Raw genomic sequence first — 21,961 nt, forward strand, 5'->3', positions numbered from 1 at the left:
TCTTTGTACTTTCCAACAAAATAACAATAGGTCATACCAACAAGAGGATTTATCTTGGAACAGATAAGTTTGTGACTGCAAATGAAACCTTGGAGGCAGTGTGGTATGAATGTTAAGAATTCATGAACTAACAAACAGAAATCTTTCTCGCTTTAACTGAGGACACTTCGTCGAAATTCGCCAAAGAAAACACAGCCCCGTATGGCAAACTTAGCAGCAACATATTAGTTAAAAGAAAATGAGTAAGATATCAAATGGTTTAACACCACAATATTTCCTCACTGAGCCAAACGTTATGGGTTCCTGAATGTCGAAGACCAATAGTTTACAACAAAACAGAGCTAAATTTGCTCTGCATGTGCTTTTGAAATATTTAGAGTTTTTTTACTGTAAAGGTAAAATTTGGTGTGTATTGGAATTTCAATATAAAAGGCTGTTCAAAATTAAACGAAGCATGAATTCATGCTTTGTTGATAGGCCAATAGCACTTCCGACGTAATTTCAGTGAAGACGAAAAATGGTGTAAACAATTCAACTTTTTAATGTGCGCATGACTGTATCGATAAATGCTAACCACGATTCCTTATTATACCTCGCCACGAGTATCTACATCATTACACTACAATTCACAATTAAGTGCTTGGCTCTCGCTCTCGAATAGCACGAGTGGAAACTCTAACACTTCAGTCTTACCATGTGAGCTTTCATTCGTCATATTTTGTTACGACGGTCAATATTCTCTCTGTAGTTGGAAGTCTATAAAATGTTATTACACTTAGGAGAAAGTTGTTGGAAATTTCGTAAAAAGAAAGGTCCCGCCGCAACGAAAAAACCTTTGTTATTGCCACGCCAATTGATTACCTCCGTAACTCTTCACTTTCTTGCCGTAATAAGAAACAAACTGCCCTTCTTTATTCTTTTTTTGATGTCCTCCGTCAATTCTATCTGGTCAGCATCCCGTACTGCGCACACACACACACACACACACACACACACACACACTCCTCAGGGCGGACAAGCCTAATGCAGGGGTATATACCGACTGTAACTGTTTATGTTCCTCTCGAAGGAAAATAATTCGTTGTAGCAATAAGAGTGATCCATGGAGGATTACAAAGAATGACTAGACGCAAACGCAGTGCGGCTTGATAACACGCTCAGACCGCTTTTACTTCTAGGAAGTAACTCCATTCTGCATGGACTTATTTCGCGAACGGGGGACTATTCATCTCTTAATTTAATCCCTTAATCCCCATAGAATGAACGAACGAACCAGTCACTTAAGGGAAGGAGTTGATAGTGACAGTTGACTATCGTTGATTATATCAAAATCCTGAGGCTCGTGTTCTTCACGACGGGCTACTTACGTAAGTCAACGTGTTGGTCCTTGAGACTGTGAGCAGGGCAAGGTTTCCTGTGCGCTAATCGTTGACCGTTTTGAAATATTCAAACACGCCGTGATAGCCTTTGTCATGTTTCCTGCTGATAGAATTGGGCATTATTCACTCTGATACACGTAATTATTTTTGATCTTCGCTTGTTGGCGAGTAGAAAATGGCCTGTTAGCGGAAATCTAGAAGCTTCTGCAGAGTCCGAGCCGTTAAGTGGAATGGGGACACAGTTGATTGTGTGTCCGTTGGTAGGGAAACACATACAGATATCAAAGTTTCAGCGCGTTCTGGGCCCTAATTTGCGTGTAATTAACTTACAATTCATTGTATTTTGGGGTGTAATTGCACTAGTGATGTGAAAGCTCTGCAAGAAGTTGATGGGAGCAATAGAGAAGGAAATTTTTCGTAAATCGCTTTGCAGTGTCTTTATAAAAATTCTACACTGTGCATAGATACTACAGGTGACTCAGGTATGTTTTCAATGTCTGGCATCTGGTCAGTGCATCGCACAATCTGTCACTGAAAAGTAGTAACATAATTAAAGAGAAGACTTGATCTAGTCAAATGTTGTGTAGGCGTCGTTATAATTTTTTACGAGACAACACGGTCTGCATCACCTGCCGGCCACGAATTTCCTTTTCCATGTTTTATGATTAGTGCGTCTTGTCTAGACTGTTTCAGCTCCTTTCCGTAATACGTGTATTGACTTCCTCCCCACGTATCTGAAGGGGGTGTTCATTACATCAGGTACCACCTCTAGGTAGAGACCGGGCGGGGAGGGGGTACGGGGTGCATCTGGCCGCAAATCAGCCCCATCTGTTCCGCTGTACATTCACTTTACACTGAGGAGACAAGTCATGGGTACCTCCTGAACCGGCCGGAGTGGCAGAGCGGTTCTAGGCGCTACAGTCTGGAACCGCGCGACCGCTACAGTTGCAGGTTCGAATCTTGCCTCGGGCATGGATGTGTGTGATGTCCTTAGGTTAGTTAGGTTTAATTAGTTCCAAGTTCTAGGGGACTGATGGCCTCAGAAGTTAAGTCCCATAGTGCTCAGAGCCATTTGAACCATTTTTGAACCTCCTTATATCGTGTTGGACCTCCTTTTGCCCGGCGTAGTACGACTTACTCATTCGTGAAGGGGCCTCTAGCACTCTAAGGGAGGGCTCTGTAGCCTTATCGGCCCATTGAGGGGTTAGCAGAAAACTCTGCCTCCACTGTCCTGACTGGACTGCGACTGTCTTGGCGTGGTGGTCCAGCCCGGTGCTCACCCTGTGCGCTCTTCCTCTTCTTCCCCCTTCAGTCTCTGTGCTTATCTTGCACTGTCAGTGTTGCAACTCTTTCCCAGGCATTTTGTGAGTGGAGTACATCTGTTAAGCTGCGAGGGCTGGTAGATGTATCCTTCCTCATTGCTCTTTGCTTTCGGGGCTTCCGGCTGTTTCCTAGATGGGGCACCTTTCGTGCCTTTCTTCCTCTGTCTCTTCTTTTTCTCCCATATCTCGCCTTCATTGACCTTTCGTAGAACTTGAATTTTTTCCCCTGCGTTTTGCGGGGTGGGCTGCCTGTTGTACAGTCATATAGACCTGTCAGTTAGAGGAAAAACTAACTGATGACGTAGTAGTTTGGTTCCTTTGATCGATCGATCCATCCATCCAAGCAACCAACAGGCGTAGTGCAGCAACTATACGCGGCATGGACTCAGTCGTTGGAAGTTCCCTGCAGAAATATTTAGCCATGATGTCTCCACAAATTCCCATAATAACGAGAGTGTTGCCGGTGCAGGATTTTGTGCACGAAATGAATTCTGTTACGTCCCATGAATGTCAGATGTGTGGCCAGATAATTCGCTCGAATTGTCGAGAATGTTCCACAAACCAGTTGCTAACAGCAGTGACGCCGTGACATGGCGCATTGTCATCCATAAAAATTCCGTTGTTTGGTAACATGAAGTCTATGAATGGCTGCAGATGGTTTCAAAGTAGCCGAACACAACTATTTCCTGTCAATGATCGGTTCCGTTGGACCAGAGGACCCAGTCCGTAAACACAGCCTACACCCACCAGCTTGTACAGTGCCTTGTTGACAACACAGGTCCATGGCTTCGCGGGGTCTGCGCCACTCAGGCGCTATCATCAGCTCTTAACTGAAATCTGAATTCATCTGACCAGGCCACGGCTTTGCAGTCATCTAGGATCCAACCAATATGGTCACGAGCCCAGGAGAGGGCTCTGCACGCGATGTCGTGCTATTAGCAAAGGCAGTCGCTGCCGTCGCCCATTAACGCAAATTTCGCTGCACTGCCCTAACGGATACGTTCATCGTATCCGTTGATTTCTGCAGTTACTTCACGGAGTGGTGATTGGGTGATTGGGTGATTGGGTGATTGGGTGATTGGGTGATTGGGTGATTGGGTGATTGGGTGATTGGGTGATTGGGTGATTGGGTGATTGGGTGATTGGGTGATTGGGTGATTGGGTGATTGGGTGATTGGGTGATTGGGTGATTGGGTGATTGGGTGATTGGGTGATTGGGTGATTGGGTGATTGGGTGATTGGGTGAGACTAAATGCTGGAAATTTAGTAGTCTCTGCATACACTTGACACTGCGGCTCTCGGAATATTCAATTCCATAATGAATTGAGAAACAATGTTCCATGCTTCTAGCTGTAACTACCAGTCCGCGTTCAGAGACTGATAATCCCCGACGTCGTGCCATAATCACGTGGGAAACTTGTTCACATAAATCACCTGAGTACACATGACAGCTCTGCTAAAGCCCTGCACTGCACTGCCCTTTTGTACCTTGTGTACGCGATACCACCGCCACCTGAACATGCAATATCGAGGCGTCGGTGTGCAGGCCCCGGCTTGGATGTGATTACTAGGTGGTGCGCCACATCCCACAAGGTGAAAACCTCATGTTCCGCCTCGAATACACGCTGTGCATAGATTTTACTCTACACGGAGACAGATTGGGTACACTGCTTCTGTCTTGGAGGTGAATGTGAGACCTGTTCGGTCTCCTGAAATACGTGACAAGCACAGCACTAAACTTTCAGCGCTTGTTCTCTTAACGAGCGAGCCGCGCGGGGTAGCCGCCTTGCCCAGGGCGTCTTGCCACGGTTGGTGCGGCTCGCCCCATCGGCAGGTTAGTCCTCCCTCGGGCATGGGTGTGTGTGCGTGTTGTCCTTAGCGCAAGTTTGTTACATTAAGTAGTGTGTCAGCTTAGGAACCGATGACCTCTGTAGTTTGGTCTCATATCTTCTTACCTCAAATTTCCTTAACGAGCGTCAGGTGACGACGTAGTTAGACCCTTATAACCTCCTTACTGCCGGCGAACTTCGCAGCCGAGTCACTCCCTGAAAACCAAACTGATAATGCTCAGGCTGAGTGTCGAGTTTTCAATTTTATCCTTCAGAGTGGATTGTGTACTTGCGAAACATTGTTTTGGTCCAGCTGACTGGCTGCTCCCGGACCGACTGCTGGTCTCCCCCCCCCCCCCCCCTCCTCGACCTCGACATACTTGCTGGAATCAAAATTAATGGTATGCCTATTCGCTGAATCAGATTTGCCGTAGGCGTCGCTGTATCGGCAGAGTGCAAACTCTATTAGCGATTGGATCTCAGTACAGTACAGAGTTGCATACATTTCTGTCTTTAATTACCTGCCTTGTGTCGAGTTGGACGGGGTAAAAAACAACAAAATGGTGCCATTGAGATACGCTGCACCCTGATGTCTGCACTGAGTGGCAGTTCTCTTGAAGCTTCACATGAAATTACGTTCCGCTTGAGTCGCAGCAAAATGCACCGTGCAGGAATGAGTGCTGCATTGCATACGCCGTCTGCGGGCGGGCTTGCCGGCGTTATCTGCGATAGCAGTGCTCTCCAGCGGCACTAGACGGAAACATCTGTCGTGCCATTCACGCACAATTTGTTTCCGAAATTTGACACGCGTGAAAGAAAATCCCGAAAACCGCTGTGGTGATGTAAATGTATTAAATGACTGTTAACATGTTCGAGAAAAGATCGTTTAAAATGTTAAATTCCGTCTCAAACGTCCTTCACATCTCAACTTGTGCGAAGATTTGCGATGAGTTAAAATTGTACGCTTGACCAGGAATTCAACAGTAAACTCGATTTCAAAAGCAGAGTGCTGCCAAACACATTACTGGGTGCTTTGTTAATTGCTCTAAAGTTATTTCTATCTCGTTTGCCTCAATAAGTCGGAAGTTCATCTTGCAAAAGTTAAATCTTTACATAATCATATTGAGTTGGCGTAGGCACTGGTAAAGCGTCAGGTAAGGTTTATATTCACACCCATTCCTATGCACTGAACGGTATGGTAGCACTTGTAACCACAGATTACAACAAATCGTATCAAAACTGACGCCTCTTCTCCCCCTCTCACCGCACAAACGGATTTCACTCAGTGCTCTGAACAATTCTGCGTGCTCTGCTCTGAAAAGTTGCTTTCTTTTTTCTTTCTCAGTGAAATTTCAGTCGCAGAGCTTCTACACGGAAAATGGTTTCTGAGAGATGAAATGTAGAACGTGGTGTGGACAGTTCTGTCAATGCCTTTGTGCCCGGAACAGATGGCCGTCGGGCTATCTTAGTAAATTGGCCGCATCAGCTGTAACCGGTTTGTAAAGTGGCAGAATTGAACTGTCCGACTGACAGTGGACGCAAAGCCGCGTGGTCTCCAACTGAGTTACTGCTGTTAATACGGATGTTGTATCCCGATTAAAAATTTCCGTGGTCTTTTGTCAAAGTGTGTGTGTGTGTGGGGGGGGGGGGGGGGCAAGCTGTGTGAACGCAGTCGCCAAAGTGGTATATTACAATGAAACGAACACCCTTAGCTGCTTCCAGGCGTTGACATACGTCAACGGGGACAGATGAAAATGTGTGCCCCGTCCGGGACTCGAACCCGGGATCTCCAGCTTACATGGCAGACGCTCTATCAACCTGAGCCACCGAGGACACAGAGGATAGCGCGACTGCAGGGATTTATCTCTGGCACGCCTCCCGCGAAACCCACATTCTCAACGTATTGCCCCGCAGTACATTCGTAGTGCCCCCGCCCATTATACTCATCACTCGCGGCGCGTTGCAGATTCCCGTAAGAGTTAGGGCACTGTTTGTGCATTCGCACAGAAGATGGTATCTGTTCTTTCGGACATGTCCGAATCGGACATGTCCGAAAGAACAGATACCATCTTAGTAAATATAAAGTGGTATATCACTTACTAGTCAGGGATTCCACACTGAAACGGTAGTTACGCCGTATGATGCGCTTCAGTGTAAGATCTGTGAAACGCTGCGGGAAGATACGTAACGTCTTTCCAACGCCAGTTCAGATATCGGGCAAATACACATTAGAGGCTAATTAGCAAATGTGATGACAACGTGTACTTAATTTTAGAAGTCGTCTGTTGGTATGTGTGTGCTCTGCCGTGATGACTAGTCTGACGATAATTAACTTCTCATTACCGGCAAGAGTTCCTGAAATTAATTACTGACGGAAGGAAAAGGGGAGAGTTTCAAACCTATCAGCGACAGCATTAATGAAGGTGAAGGCTAATAAGGCTCCAATTTGCGAGACAGTTGGCATTGAACCCATTCTAATTAAGAGTGTGGAGCATTTTCGAAACTCTTACGCTTGATAAAGCAAATGGAAGTAGATTGAGGCGAGAAAATCAGAAACCCTACCTGCATCTTTTGATCGGCTGTAATTGTCGTGAAACATGTGGCTCGCTTAAGGCATCAATCAATTTGTCAGACTTCACGTGTTTGTCCAATTATTTGAAAAAGTGCTGCTTTCTTTAAAGTTTGTCAAACGGAACTTGTTAGAGATGTTGGGAACTTTGATCGACGGCCGATCTGACAGTTTACCGTTTACGCATGCGTTCGTCACACAATAGCTATTTGCTTGCCAGACTATTAGCTGTAATTTTGATATATGTCAATTGGAGCAGGTTTCGAAGACTGCAAGTTTATATTCTGCATTGCGCCTCGTACATTGCACGAGTGCCAAAGTACTTCACGACACGTACGTACAGTGTGACAGCCGCTTAAAAAGTTAGGTCAGATTCGACAAAATTGGGTTGTACGACTGCACGCTCTTTTGACAAACCCGTGGCTGTCAAACTGAGAATTTGCCTTCTCAACTGCATTGTCGTCTACCGTGTGCTGTCTAGCCTCGTTGCGATGTGGCAGCGTTACCTTATTCTTTAGCTCTTCCCGCGGCATCATAAAGTTCGGCTTCAGGATACCACAATAGTTTAATAAACCTAAGATATGAGAGAAAAGAAGCAAAATGGCCATAAAATACAAAGTAAAATCAAATAATGAAAAGCGTTCCCAACAAAATATGGAGAGAGCGGAAGTAACATGCGTAGAACATGAATAAAATTAGAAATCTGGAAACTGAACTTACAGATATTGATTGAAGCAGACCAACCACAGAAAAACATACATATACTGCCACTCGACCGGCTGTTAAGCATGAAAGCGCTATACGTATTTCGATAATGTCTGAAAGTAGTGCTTGCACAAGCGATGCTTTACTTGATAAAAGCGAATTGTTCTTAAACTAAAAGGCTGACACGACCAGTCCAGCCTATGGTGCCATGTATGTAGACGAAACAATCGTTTTTCGCTCAAAAAGAACAAGACTTCCCAATTTCGTTGCCGTAGAGTTGAAGATTTCCCTCGTCGTGGAGTGAACTACAGTAGCAAGTCTGGAGAAAGAACACGGTGTATGACAATTATGACCATAAAATTAACGAGCCATACAAGATTATTGGGATAAAATGTTCACATATGCTTTAATACCTGCATACTCGTGCCAAAGATTTAGATGTGACAGTTGCAGCTATTGATACTGGACTATTGTAATGCGGATACACAGGAGTGGCGCGTCCACATATTGCCTTTGTAAAGTGTGCATACTGTTCTACTCCACTGTATTCGTTACTTAACTGAAAAAAATGCTGCTCATAATTAAGATCTGTTTTCCTCGGTCTCTTGGGGTTCGGTACTAAGGATTCGTTAACTTTCATACATAGATTGTACACACATGAAGTTTTACAAATATAATAGTAGTAGGTGCTACAGCACGCGCCTCCGTTATTGCAAGGAATTCTTATTCGGTTTTAGCATTTCGAACTTGGGTACTTCACTTGCTAGTTAAGAAACTGGTGTTTGCCAAAACATGGGCCATGTACGTTATAGATCAACATCTTGAGCTTTGGCATCATTCACACCTTGGGGTAATGACTACCAAGCGCAGGGAATCACCATCAGGGACGTTAAAAAAAAAAAATTCTTGACACTTCCATAGAAGCTACATAATAAAAGTGTAGATTCAGTCGAAGTTATACGAAGGGCGACATTATAGCGAATCCCTGTTGGTTAAATGTACAAAACCCAAAATGAAGATACCGTTAAAATAGTAATCACCTCCATCGCGTTCCTAGCAGTGATGATGAGAATCCAGAAGGAGAAAAGTGCGCGTAAAGAAGCAGTTGTCTCTCGCTCTCTACCTTGGTGAATAGGTACACACATTAGCGGCTAGGCCCGTCGACAGTAGTGATTATTGCCCTTAAGAATCTAGAGCCGGACGACAGATAAAAAACGCAATATCTAAACGTGACAGTTAAAGGAAACCTCTGAGGTGAATATTCAGGAAAGTCACACTGGGTCAAGCGGAAATAGGTGAACGTGGTGAGGTTTCTATTTAAATTAGGGATCCGTAAGCCCAGCATAACTGCGAAGGACGGATTCACTTAACGTAGTGTGTTCACAAACACTTGACACTCTGCAAACCAGGACCTAGAAAGACACTGTGGCAATTTTGATGGGAACAAAATGACTGGAGAAGTTCAGCTCAGCGAATGTTGTATCAAAATAGTGGATTTATTCGTATGTAGAAAACAGGAACATCAGTCATAGATATGAATGCAAATGGAGTATGAGAATAGAAATACTCGTCCTAACAAAAAATGATTCAAATGGCTCTGAGCACTATGGGACTTAACAGCTGAGGTCATCAGTCCTCTAGAACTGAGAACTACTTAAACCTAACTAACCTAAAGACATTACACACATCCATGCCCGAGGCAGGATTCGAACCTGCGACCGTAGGAGTCGCGCGCTTCCGGACTGAAGCGCTTAGAACCGCTCGGTCACCACGGCCGGCTCGTTCTAACATATGGACATACTTCAGTTAATTAAGCTAGAAAAGTTAAGTGGCAGAACACTACTAACAGTCTTGACCCGTAAAATTCATAAAATAAGAGCTTGTATTTCACTAAAGACGTCAGTATTGTATGAGTTTATCATCCAAGACTACATCACAATTTGAAATTTACTTAAGAGTGATTTCCTTGTGCCTAGTCATGGGTTATTAATGAAACAGTTAAGTTCCACATGCCTGCAAACACGATGTAAATTCATACACTTAGACGTTCTCTTTATCATGCACAAGTGCTTGCCCTAAGGACACAACATACCTCGTGTATGTAGTTAAACCAGTAATACACTTTACGATCAATTGCTGTTAAAGCAAAACGTCCATTGCCTCGGCAGAAATACCGGTAGCTCTAGTATTAATGCGTGTGTGCACAATTAAGTTTCCTGGGAAGTGTCATTGTTGCTAACTTTCAGCAGAGCGTATTTTTCTTGCAGTTCCGCCATTATTTACTGTAATGATAAAAGCCGAATAATTTCACAGAACGCTTTATTTTCTGAGTTATAAGGATAGAAAAGGGAAGTGTGTGGTCGGTTGACATTTAACAGCAGTAACTTATTTTCCTGGAACCACAGAGCTGCGTTGTTCATAATGAAATAATTTGCGTTACACATTATTTTACTTCCTGGTAATCTAAATCCACGTCTTCATGACTACTTTCCAATTCACCTTTAAGCGCCTGGCAGAAGGCTCTTCGAAGCACCTTTAAGCTATTTTTCTACCATTACTCTGTAGCAGCGGGTAGGAAAACTGAATACTTAAATATTACTGTAAGAGATGTGGTGGTGGTGGTGGTGGTGGTGGTGGTGGTGGTGGTGGTGAACATGTACTGATAGGTTAGCGGCAAAATATTTTTCACATTCAGGGGAGACAGTGCATTGACATTCCTTGAAAAGACTTCGCCTCAAGGAAAAAGACCTTTGTCTTAATGAGTGCCACCCCAACTCTCGTATCACATCCGTGACTCTCTCCCCTGTTTCACGATACTACGGAATGAGCTGCCCTTCTTCGACGTCCTCCGTCAATACTATCTGGTAAGGATCCCATACACAACAGCAATACTCTGGCACCTGTGATTTAGATTTTCCGGTTTTTTTTCTTTTTTTCTCCTAAATTGGTTCAGGCAAATGCCGGGATGGTCCCTGTGAAAGGACACGGCCGATTTCCTTCCCTACTCCGATGGGACATAGGACCTCGCTGTTTGGTCCCCTCCCCCAAGTCAATCAACCTATCAATTCTGAGGACGAACAAGGGTAATGTAGGCAATCTCTTTAGTAGACCTGTTGCATCTTCAAAGTGTCATGCTAGTAAGACGTAGTTTTTATTTTTCCTTTCCCATAACATAAATGTGACAGTTCCAACTTAAGTTGCTCCTGAGTGATTCCTAGGTATTTAGTCGAATTGACAGCCTTTAGATTTGCGAATTATCGTGTAATTGAAATTTAACTGATTTCTTTTTGTACTCACATAGATGACCTCTCACTTTTCCTAAAGGAGAGACAATTTTCACTTTTCAAACCTTCCAGATATCTTGTCTACATAACTTTGCAATTCAGTTCGATCTTCTCATGACTTCACTGGACGCTAAATGACAGCGTCACCTGCAAATCTTCTAAGGGGCGTTCTCAGATTGTCACCTATATCGTTTATATAGATCAGAAACAGCAGAGGGCCAATAACACTTCCTTGGGGAACGCCGGATATCACTTTCGGTTTTTCTCGATGATTCTTCGTCGATTACTACCTACTGTAACTGAGTCAAAGCATAGAAGACTGATTTAAATGGTAAAAAAATAGGCAAGTTGTAAGCTCAGAGTGGATTAGGTTGATGTACGCGCAGACGTGGAAAATTCCTCGTCTGTAGTGTGTTGGTGCTCGGTATCGTGATTATTACCAAATGATTTCGGGACACGGTCAAAGCAGCGTAGCCGACGAATGGTTTGTTTATGTATAGACGCGTTCCTAATCAGAACGTGTCAGATGGAGAGTTATTGGCGAGCGGAGGGGGCCAAACGATTTATCGCGAGATCAAAGTTCGGCGGTGTGGAGACACGTGGAGGGGCGTTTGACGTCAAGGGCTGGAGGCGTGGCCCGGCCCTCTGGAATAAAAGCTGTTGGCGCGGTCGTCTGCCGCATTCCAGTCGCAGCCATGACTCACCCCGCCGTTGTGATGGAGATGGCGCTGGTCGTCTTCAACCTCACGGCGCACAACGCTACCGTGCCGCCCGTGTCGAACGAGGTCGACTTTGACATCGACTCTATCGGTGACATCGAAATAGGACCAAGTAAGTCAGGCATTACCTGTCGCACGCGTTTAGTTTGTCATACTGACAGACGAGGTTTTTACAGAAATAATGTCGAAGATATGTCACGCTCCACCGTTGTTTACAGGAAACTGAGCGAGCATCCTCTTGATAACTGGTTTTGCAATATATTCGATTTGAAGCAGTATAACGTGTTTAATGCTATCCCACCAGGTAGAAACTAAGTTCTCGCAACTTAGGCAGCTGTAGTCTATGGATGGCGGCTGTCGCTGATACAACCTGTAATCGGTTATTCTGGATTTTCATCTCCAGTTCAGCCTATTAAAACGGCTGAAAATAGCCAGTTTTTTCCAAGATAAATAGAATCAATATGTCAGAATAACTAAAGAAATCTTTGTCCGTTCGCTGTTCGCCGCTTTTCTCGAAAGCAATGAGACGATGAATACTGCAAAAATCATATTCCTCTGTTGATTTAAATTTTTTGAAACTCTGCTCAAAAATCGTGTTTTAATCGAAGATCATACCATTATTTGGGCTAAACGAATAGTGCTCGAGGGTCTAAACTGAGGTTGGAAGACTCTATTTTTGGTGTTTGTTACAAGGGGCTAGAGAAAGATGAAAGTATATTACATACACAGTTGATCAGCTACTTTCCATTTTTATTATAAACTATGAATGAATTGTTTTTAGTTTGATACCTTAATTTCCTTAACTTTTATAATTGAGAAAAAGCGAACTAGTAATAAGCTTACGCTTAAAATTTCTGGAGTTATTTGTAATTATTTGGGACAAAAAAATCTCGTATTCAAATATATTTGCTTTGAAACAGGAATTTGAATAAAACGGATTTTTTCAGAAAATTCAAATGAACACTTTTGATTTCAATGCAGTCGAAATTTTTCAAATAAAAATACTCGTTTTAAAAAGTTACATTTAAAAACCAAAAAATTTATCACTGCTTCTATAGTGAATTGGCATACTGGTTTCTCTCCAGTTACTAATAAAAAATTAAAGGCCTATCGTAAAAGACCAAACAAATACCGAAAATACCAGTTATTCAGAACTAAAATACTGGTATCTGTTGCAAGCGGTCGGTTTTTCCCCATCACTGCTGTAGTTATAAGATTCGTCAACTTTCAAACATCGATTGTGCAAAGCTGCAAAGTCTTAAAGATAATCACCTGATAAATGGTAAAATAGACAAACCTCCATATTTTACAATCAGTTGACTACATATATGAAAAAAATTACTAGGTTCCTTAGCTATATTGGCTAGCTCAGCGGCACTAAAAGTAAATTTTCCTCATCTTCAAGAAGTCAGTTTAAACTCTTGCGGTTTCGCCATAACACGAAAGCAACACCATGGCAAGTGGCTCCGTAGTTCTGTAGTCGCCACACGAGACGCGTACAGGTATCACAGTAGGTTTCTTGTATCAGTGCGCCTCGTGAGTCTGTGAAACAGAATTTGGTCCAGACTTTCGCGAGATTAGATTTTACTATCACTGTATCTACCGTGTAATCTAAACGCGGTAATTAGGAGTAGATACTTCCTCATTGCTGTAATTACATCTGCATCTTAGTTTCTTGCAGGGAAACATGTTAACGTTAAATTTTATGGAATAGCATACTGTGGTTCCAGCAGTATTGACTAGCGACCAGACTGCACTTGTTTGACACTGGTGAACTGTAAATATAAATTTAGACTTCCCGAGCACAGTCTACTCCGCTGATGAAACGCTCACAGGTCTCCAGTCCGACGGGAATAATGATATAACCGGACCACCTTCAGACGAGTGTTTTTCTGCCATCTGGCAAAATGAAAATGACTACGTACATCAGACAACGAATGACGCGCGGCAAAACGTTGTGCTGATGATTTTAATGGTGATACTAGTTGAGTACTCCGTTTCATGTACGAGCAGCTCATGAAACGTATGCAGCTCTGCAATCCAATCTGCCGGATTATGAGAATATATTCGTATCTTCCCTCGTCCTGTGCCAATTTTAGAAAAACCTTTCGCATTTTTGTGTAAACCAGTAATGTACCACTAAACTGCTAATTGTATGAATAGTATTTTGTTGTTGCAGTGTCATCCAGTTTACTTGCGGTATTTTGTGCTCCTTTTTCCAGGTGTTTTGTTAGTATTCTGTTCTGGCTGCCACACAACTAGGTTCCAGGTTGTGGTAGTTGCATTTTATGCAACAGTTACTACTAGGCCGTAACAAAACATTACACTGTTACCTTGTATTCAAAACATAAAGATGGAAAAGCCCAGGATTATGTTCAATGCATTGAGAGGTGGGAAAAAGTTCAGATGACAGTATTCACCCAAGCTTAACACACTGGTGTTTAATGTTGTAAATTGCTCTCTGCTTAGCAGTCTACAGTTGTTAATGTCTGTGCAGTATTTAAATGATTGATTGTGGTAACTGGAAAAATTATTTTCCAAATACCACACCTATAACATTTGTACTAGATTGTAATGGAATTGCTGAAATGGAATAAGGTAACCAACCACTCAATGTAAGTCAGAATTTCAAGAAAAGAAATGAAGAACAGACCAGACCAGAATAGAAAAGACAAGGTTTCAGGTTTCCATTCATATTGGAGCAGAATGTGTGTGAGGCTTGTAATTTGACATTTAATGTATTTTGGATTGCTGCAGTTGAGGGAGTTAATGTCAGATTACAGGCAGTTCTCCAGAATGGTATGTAGTTTGGCAGTGTGTGGTTTTAATCAAGAATGTTCCAGACCTTAGAAGTGGTGACATGCACTGCAGGGACAGAATTTTATACAGTAAGACCAATTTTGAGAAAATAACTTTGAAGGCTTATGGTATGTCATGTTTGTGTTGCAGACTCCACACGTTGTTACGGCATATATGGTTGCTTCAGTACAGATAGCCCATGGACATCTGAGACCCGACCAATCAGCTTGCCTCCAGAATCTCCAGAGAAAATAAATCCCTATTTTTGCTTATACACACGAAGGAATCGACATGACTGCCAAGTAAGAACTTCTGTTACAACAGTATTTGTAGGATACTTCTGTACTTTGATTGTAAAACCAGAATTGTCACTTATTTATGTTTTCATTTGCAGCGTTTGGAACTAATGAGATGGAATGCTTCCTATTTAAACCCCAGGCAAAATGTAGTGCTAATCAGTCATGGATATTTGGAAAATGGACAGAAACCGTGGCTTATGGTAAGCTGAAAAGGTGTTAATGCTAAGATTATATATAATCTCATAAAATTAATGGTTTTCACGTATTAATCTGTAACACAAAATGTTTTATTGCAGAATATGACCAGGGCCCTTCTTGACCATTCTGATATGAATGTTATTGTTATTGGATGGGGTGGAGGCTCTAAACCACCATACTCCCAAGCAGTTGCAAATATTAGAGTTGTGGGTACAATGGCTGGTCATCTTGTTGCACATATGGTGGTAAGTTCAGTTCCCACCCTGCCTGTTCACAGAATAGTATTATAAATAAAAAACTAAGATGGTAAGCTTTGTGTTTAAACCTACAACTAAAAATTTGAGCTGGGACTTGAACCTGGATTCTTGATTATTTTAAATCATATGTGGAAACTCAGGTGGCAGTGGAAGTTTGAGTAAGGTGTAAAGGCATACTCAGTCTGGTGGCTATGGCAGCTGCTCATGAAAAATCAGGACATTTGGATTGGTTCCTTTTTTTTCCAATTGTAACTGTAGGTTTATTAAAGTGCAGATAGATTTCATTCTGGCCGATCCATTCATTTAGTTCGTCCATTTTGTATTAATTTTGTTTGTGCATATGTTAATTACACAATTTTGTCTTTTTGCAGAATAATGTTGGAGTTGATGTGAAAAAGTGCCATGTCATTGGACACAGTTTAGGTTCTCATGTAGCGTCATACATTGGACATACTCTACAAACAAAATTTAGAATGAAGCTTGGTCGCATAACAGGTAACAAAAGTTCTTGCTTTTGTTGTAACACAGTATGAAATTACCTCTCATAAAGTATATTATCTAGCTAAGCTTTCATATCATTTTAGGACTGGATCCTGCAGAACCACATTTTACAAAAACTGACCCCATTGTGCGTCTGGACCCATCTGATGCTGATTATGTAGATGTTGTACATACTGATGCAGCACCGTTCATGAGTGGTGGTGAGTGTCTGCAAAATATGAAGATGGTGGCATGTTTGCATTTTTTCTTCATAATGAAGAAATATAATATTTTGCTTAATGCTTTTAGGCCTTGGGCTGAAAGAACCTGTTGGTCACGTGGACTTTTACCCAAATGGAGGCATTCGTCAGCCTGGCTGTACTGATGGAGTCTTTGGGCATATAGGAAGACAGAAAGGAAGTTTGTCCAAAGGTATTGCAGTCAATGCACAGCTAATAAGCAAAAGAAATGTTTCCTTGCCTCACTGTAGGAAGAGTTACATCCAGAATTGCATGGAATATAATTAATGAGTAATGATTTGGTTTTTCCAATTTTCAGGTCTGCGCAGTTTTGTCAGCTGCAACCACCTTAGAAGCTATGAATATTATATGGAATCAATAAATACAAAATATCCTTTCATGGCTATAGAATGCAAGTCTTGGGAAGATTTTCTTAATGGTTCTTGCTTTTCTTGTGGAAAGCACTATGATATAAAAAATGGTTATAAGAATGGAGAATCATACTGTACAAGATTTGGTTACAATTCACAACCACATATGGTGACAAATTCAAAAAACAGAATTCTACAAAGGAGAAGTGTTAAAACATACCTAATTACAGGATCTGAAACACCATTTTGTCGTAAGTAACTTTCACTTTCTAAAAATAACGAGATTTTTAAAACTCTAGTGAATCTTGTACATTAAAGTATTCCTTAACCCTCATTGTGAGTTTAATTGTGAATAATTTCTAGAATGAGATAGCTTTGTCACCTCTTGCTGTCAAAACATTTTATGGCAGTATTACAGCTTAATTTTACAACTATAATCTCTGGATTTGTACATAAGATATTAGTAACAAATGAAGAAATTTAGAAATGTCTCTGATTCTACATAGTATGTTGCTCAGATATGTTTTCTGTGTTGGTTTTTGTTTGTGGGAGGAATGCATTGTCAGATTCTTCTGGACAACACTATCACAGTTTTAACACTAATCTTCTGTAAACCCCAATGCTTCTTCCATTGTATGGAAAGGAAGTTATAGAATCTCTCTAACGTTCTTGCATTTTCTAAATAATTCCATGATTAGGTGCTGCTCATAATACAATCTTCTTGTTTATAGTAACCCTACCTAATAAGGGTCCCACACTGACAAACAGCACTAAAAAAATTATTCGAATGGTTTTCGTAAGCCATTTCTTTTGTAGATGAATTGACTTCCTTAGGACAGAATAAGACTCTGCTTGGCATCCATTTTTCTTACACTTAAAATACTCTTTATTTTACTTAATTTGGTTATGTTTATTGAAAGCAGTCACAAATAAAATTTAGCACACTACTGAAAAAAAGTGTGGCAAGATTGTCATGAATGAATGCTTGTAGCACTCTCTTAGCATAGTCTGTGAAAACAAACTCTGAAACAGTTTGCCAGTGGTGGTGAGAACTACTTTAAATGGTCTACTTGGGTACTACTGCTTAAAGTGGAGTTTGTTTCAACCAACAACATAGTACATTACGTGAGTGCATTGAAATGAACTGTGTGCTAAACAGGACATTTTGTTTCAGGTGAACATTTTAGAGTATTAATAAACGTTTCAACTTCACCTGCAAGTGTGAAACATGGGAGTGAAATTGGACACTTCTGGATTGTTCTAAAACGAGGAGAATCTGTTGAAAGAATCCAAGTGAATACAAGGTATGCACAAGTTAGTGGAATCCACCATGCACACAAGTTAATAACATTTATTCTGCCTCTTAACATATCTGTAGTGACGCCAGTAAAATAAATTTCCATAATGAAATTGCCATTCAGTAAAACTATTTTGCCATGTTGCACATGATAAATAATTTAGAGGAACCAGAATGTTCTTCTGTTGGCCAAAAGATGAAAATAATTCTCTTTTGAAGGGAACACAGGAAACTATCTTGGAAAAAAGTTTAGACAATAAACAGGGTAAAATACAGTAACAACCTGCAGTTGGATAGTATACTGATGTTGATCGGAAGTGCAAAGTACAACCATTTTTTGGGAAAAATGATCCTAACTAGTTGCTCTTCTCTCTGAAAGAGCACTGGTAAATCTGAGTAATACCAGATCATCTTGCACTAGAAGTTCACAGCTTCTGTAGCAGCACTATTTCAGTAGACTGTAAGGCAGTTGAGAGTATAAAATATTACTGATAATGGACTCGCAATATGAGGATATCAACCAGGTGAATTTCTGCTAAGTGGTGTGATGTAAAGTATTTGATTCAGTTGAGTTCCATTTGCAACAAATCACAGGTTCTCTTCTCTTCAGTCACATGTAGGCAAAATTAATCTGCTATATCCATCTGCTGACAATATCTTCACTCAAGAGAATTTTCAAATAGTTATTTGAAATTGTAGTTTTAGTTTCTTAGTAAGTAGTTCTTATGAATACTTCAACATACAAATCTTTACTCTAAAAAATGGTTTATGTATATATATTTTTCTTTTTTTTCCAATAGGGCTATACTGTTTGAACCAGGTACACAACACAAGTTCATAGTATCAACAAAGTGTTCAGAATCTCTTGAAGGAGTTAGTATTGAATGGGTGTATGAAACATCATTTTTAAATCCTCTTACATGGAGATTTGTCACACCTCCAAGATTATTCTTGCAGTCTGCTGTGGTTGAGAACCTGGAGCGGTCAAGCAGGTTGGTCTAAATGTGAAATATGTATTTGAAAATAAATATTAATGTTACTGTCCAAATTTCAATTTGTGTGTTAAAGAAAGAGTTAAAATAGTATGTATATGTACACTGTAGTGAGGTTTTCAGATATACTTACTAAATGCATATTCAGAGATTAATGTAACTGCAGACGTAATACCTGGACACAACACATCTGCTTTGTCAAAATGAAAGACTAAGGAATTCAGTGGACATATTGGTAGTGGTTCACAGATGTGGTCATCTGGGCAAAACTTTCATGGAACTCAGACGTGACAAATTTGCCTTTGTGATGTTACTGTGAAGTGAAAGCTTCAGTAATGTATAAACTCATACTTCCCTTAGGACAAATAATTTCATTGCTTTGGACTTCTACACTATACAGTGCATTCTCTGTGGCATGCAGGAACAAATACCCGCATAGATAGGCTGCAGTTGCCACATGGTGCTCTGGCTCATTGGTGGGGACTGTTGTTCAGTGGAGTAGGTTGTGTATCAGATTTAACTGAGAATAAACTAGAAAAATTAGGAGTGGGTTTTGAAAGAAGTCGGAAAATTGTTGATATTTAGTGCTTCAGACTGGTGTTGAAAGCATGTGCTGTGAGCTGTGAACAAATAATTTGTAATGTTCCATTTTGCAATTGTTTTTAAACCTGGCTCAATGCAAACCCTTAAAACACACATGGGTTCTGAAAATACTGATAACGCAGTGTGTCTGCAAAACTATAGAGCAGAGTGGTGTACTATTTGGTGCAACTGGAATTATTGGACTTGTCTTTCTCCACCAAACCATAACTGAAAAGTTTGTGAACAATGTATGCAATCTATTACAGACAATAAGCAACAAAGACCTAAGATTATTTCATGCAGAATAAAAGAAAAGCAAACCACTAGTGTGAGGCGTTGTTACCGACTCAAAAGAATACCTCACAATATTATAAATTTTCTGTAGGATAGCACTAAGGTGATCAAAATAATATGGACTTCATTGAAGCCTGGGGACTGCTTTCACTAATTTATGGGGTACATTTAAAAATATGCTCATGAAATAGTGTTTTAATGTAACTTATTCATAAGGGCATTGCAGTACATGAAACTGGAAATACATTCATTCCATCTTCTCAAGTGCCCTGAAAGTGTGAAGTGTGCATGCTGATCCAATAAAAGTTGAAACAATCACTCCCATCTGCTTACAGAGTGTGGGAATTTGTTTTTCTGCTGGTGATGTGGCATGAGTAAGCAAGCAGATGACTAGCAAAAGTAGTCTGCACTGAACTTTGTACAGTCACATTAAATGCTGTCACTGCAGTGCATGACTGAGTAACTAGATGAACCACCAGTGTAAGGAGTGGTGCTTGAAAGTGAAGCAAATGGTATGGCTTGTCAGTGTGAGAATTAAGCCCTGCAAGCCACTTAGGCTTAACACACCACTGCCTGAATTTTGTATGTCTGGAGGACGCAATGTGTAGAGTGAAGATCCACTGCCATATCTTGAGTGATAGTTTCACATTAGATGAGATCTACTGTTAGTTTTCTGACAGATAAACCCTTCATTTTAGCACACAGTGATATACTCATAGTATGAACTTCCACTATGACATGCTGGTCTACTTTTGTAGGTTGTTTTAATGTTACATTGGTGGCTGACTCATCATTTTAAAGTTACATGCCTGCTAAATATTCTTTGATGTTTGTTGTTATATGTAGAGTAGAATGAAAGAATCATACATACTTCAAACAATATTTTTATTGTTGTTGTTACTGTTTCAGGCACACGTTATGTCCACCTTATGGTAGGGCAATATATCCCAAAGAAGTAATGGAAATGAGGAGGAATTTGGACTGTAAACAAGAGTGACTTCTATAAACAATTTAACTAAATTATTACTTGGCAGTTCCTAATACTCAGTACCAACAGGTACTGGAGATGCTGTCAGTGAATCTGTGATAGTGTGTTGTTACACAAGGACAGTGTGAAACATTGTTCTCTCTCTCTCTCATAATGTACCAAAGAATTGAGTGTGAGTTAATTTTTTGCAAGTGTTAAATATTTGCAAAAGGACTGAAAACAGAATGTTTCATCTGCTTAGCAGGAGTGGGTGTAGTTAGCCATAGACTAAGTGAAGAAACATTGAGGTGTTCAATTCTAAGTCTCTGCAGTCATCTCTGCTGTTCCTGCCATAATGGAGGTTATACTAACAAACAAGACAACTGTTAGATTAACTCCTGGCACTTAGTGAAAAAAGCAAACATTTGACATACAGTATTATTTTTATAGTCATATTTTTAGATGTAATATACTGTTGTTTAAATGTGAGAACATTTGACATGATTTCACATTTGTTTTTATAGATTTTTATATTAGTAAACAAATTTTGAAAAATGGAATTGCTGCATTCATTAATTCATTGCTTCCTTCTGTTGACAAAATTCCTGTCCTTAACCAGTTGCTCATGTCAATATGGCACTGATGGTCTACAGAATCTTTCATAAGAGACTGAGTTAGAAAATAAAAATATGAATTTTTGTGAGACGATAGCAATTTTAAACAAATGCTGATGTTCGGAGAATAATACAAAGAAAGAAATACTGTTAATCAAATTGCTGGACTGGTGACTTGTGTCAAGTTTGATCTTCAAGTTTCAGTAGTAACTTAAATTGTCATTGGTAGTAGACTCTTAAATGCTTGCATTACAGCCTTGATAATTTTCTTAAATAGCTTTGGTGTAATGTCTTGGCGAACACAGTACTTCTACACACACATTCAGACATCTGACACAGAGTATTAAATGAAACTATGGACAAGGGAGGAATTTTTTCCATAAGATTAAATTTTGATGCAAAATTACACTTCTGTACGTAATAAGCTGTTTAAGAATTGTAGTTATTAGTAGGATAAACAAATTATTTATCTTTATATCATGAGAGAGCATTACACACTTTTTATGTATGTATTCCACACTCAACACTACAGCTTATATTCTTCAGTGGTCCAATTTTCATCTAAAATTATACTTTAGCATTCACTTAAAGCTAAATAATAATGACCTGTGGTAAAAATGAAAGATGTTTGTATTACTGCTCTTAATACTGACGCCACCATTGATGCTACCTACTACCACTACGTCTGCCTCCATTATTTCTACTATTTTTATGAATGCTTAACACACAGCCTCCTTCGTAACTGAGGCACCTCTGTTTTGTCCA

At 40.6% G+C, this 21,961-nt stretch overlaps 1 protein-coding gene across 2 annotated transcripts in view; it reads left to right on the forward strand.

The window, feature by feature from the left end:
* The window catches only part of LOC126248534 (pancreatic triacylglycerol lipase-like), a 41,977-nt gene extending 20,835 nt beyond the window's left edge, over nt 1–21,142 (forward strand). The window contains exons 1-11 of one of the 2 annotated variants that reach the window (XM_049949593.1): nt 11,771–11,919; nt 14,757–14,908; nt 15,001–15,105; nt 15,202–15,348; nt 15,732–15,855; nt 15,945–16,061; nt 16,150–16,272; nt 16,399–16,701; nt 17,625–17,754; nt 18,548–18,739; nt 20,525–21,142. In XM_049949593.1, the coding sequence (XP_049805550.1) occupies nt 11,784–11,919; nt 14,757–14,908; nt 15,001–15,105; nt 15,202–15,348; nt 15,732–15,855; nt 15,945–16,061; nt 16,150–16,272; nt 16,399–16,701; nt 17,625–17,754; nt 18,548–18,739; nt 20,525–20,612 (1,617 nt within the window). In that variant the 5' untranslated portion in view covers nt 11,771–11,783 and the 3' untranslated portion in view covers nt 20,613–21,142. Of the gene's footprint in view, nt 1–11,770; nt 11,920–14,756; nt 14,909–15,000; nt 15,106–15,201; nt 15,349–15,731; nt 15,856–15,944; nt 16,062–16,149; nt 16,273–16,398; nt 16,702–17,624; nt 17,755–18,547; nt 18,740–20,524 lie in introns of those variants that run through there. The other variant, XM_049949592.1, reaches the window with a different exon arrangement.
* The last annotated feature ends 819 nt before the right edge of the window (nt 21,143–21,961 follow it).

Source organism: Schistocerca nitens, chromosome 3 (assembly GCF_023898315.1).
Source record: "Schistocerca nitens isolate TAMUIC-IGC-003100 chromosome 3, iqSchNite1.1, whole genome shotgun sequence".
Classification (NCBI taxonomy): Eukaryota; Metazoa; Arthropoda; class Insecta; order Orthoptera; family Acrididae; genus Schistocerca; species Schistocerca nitens.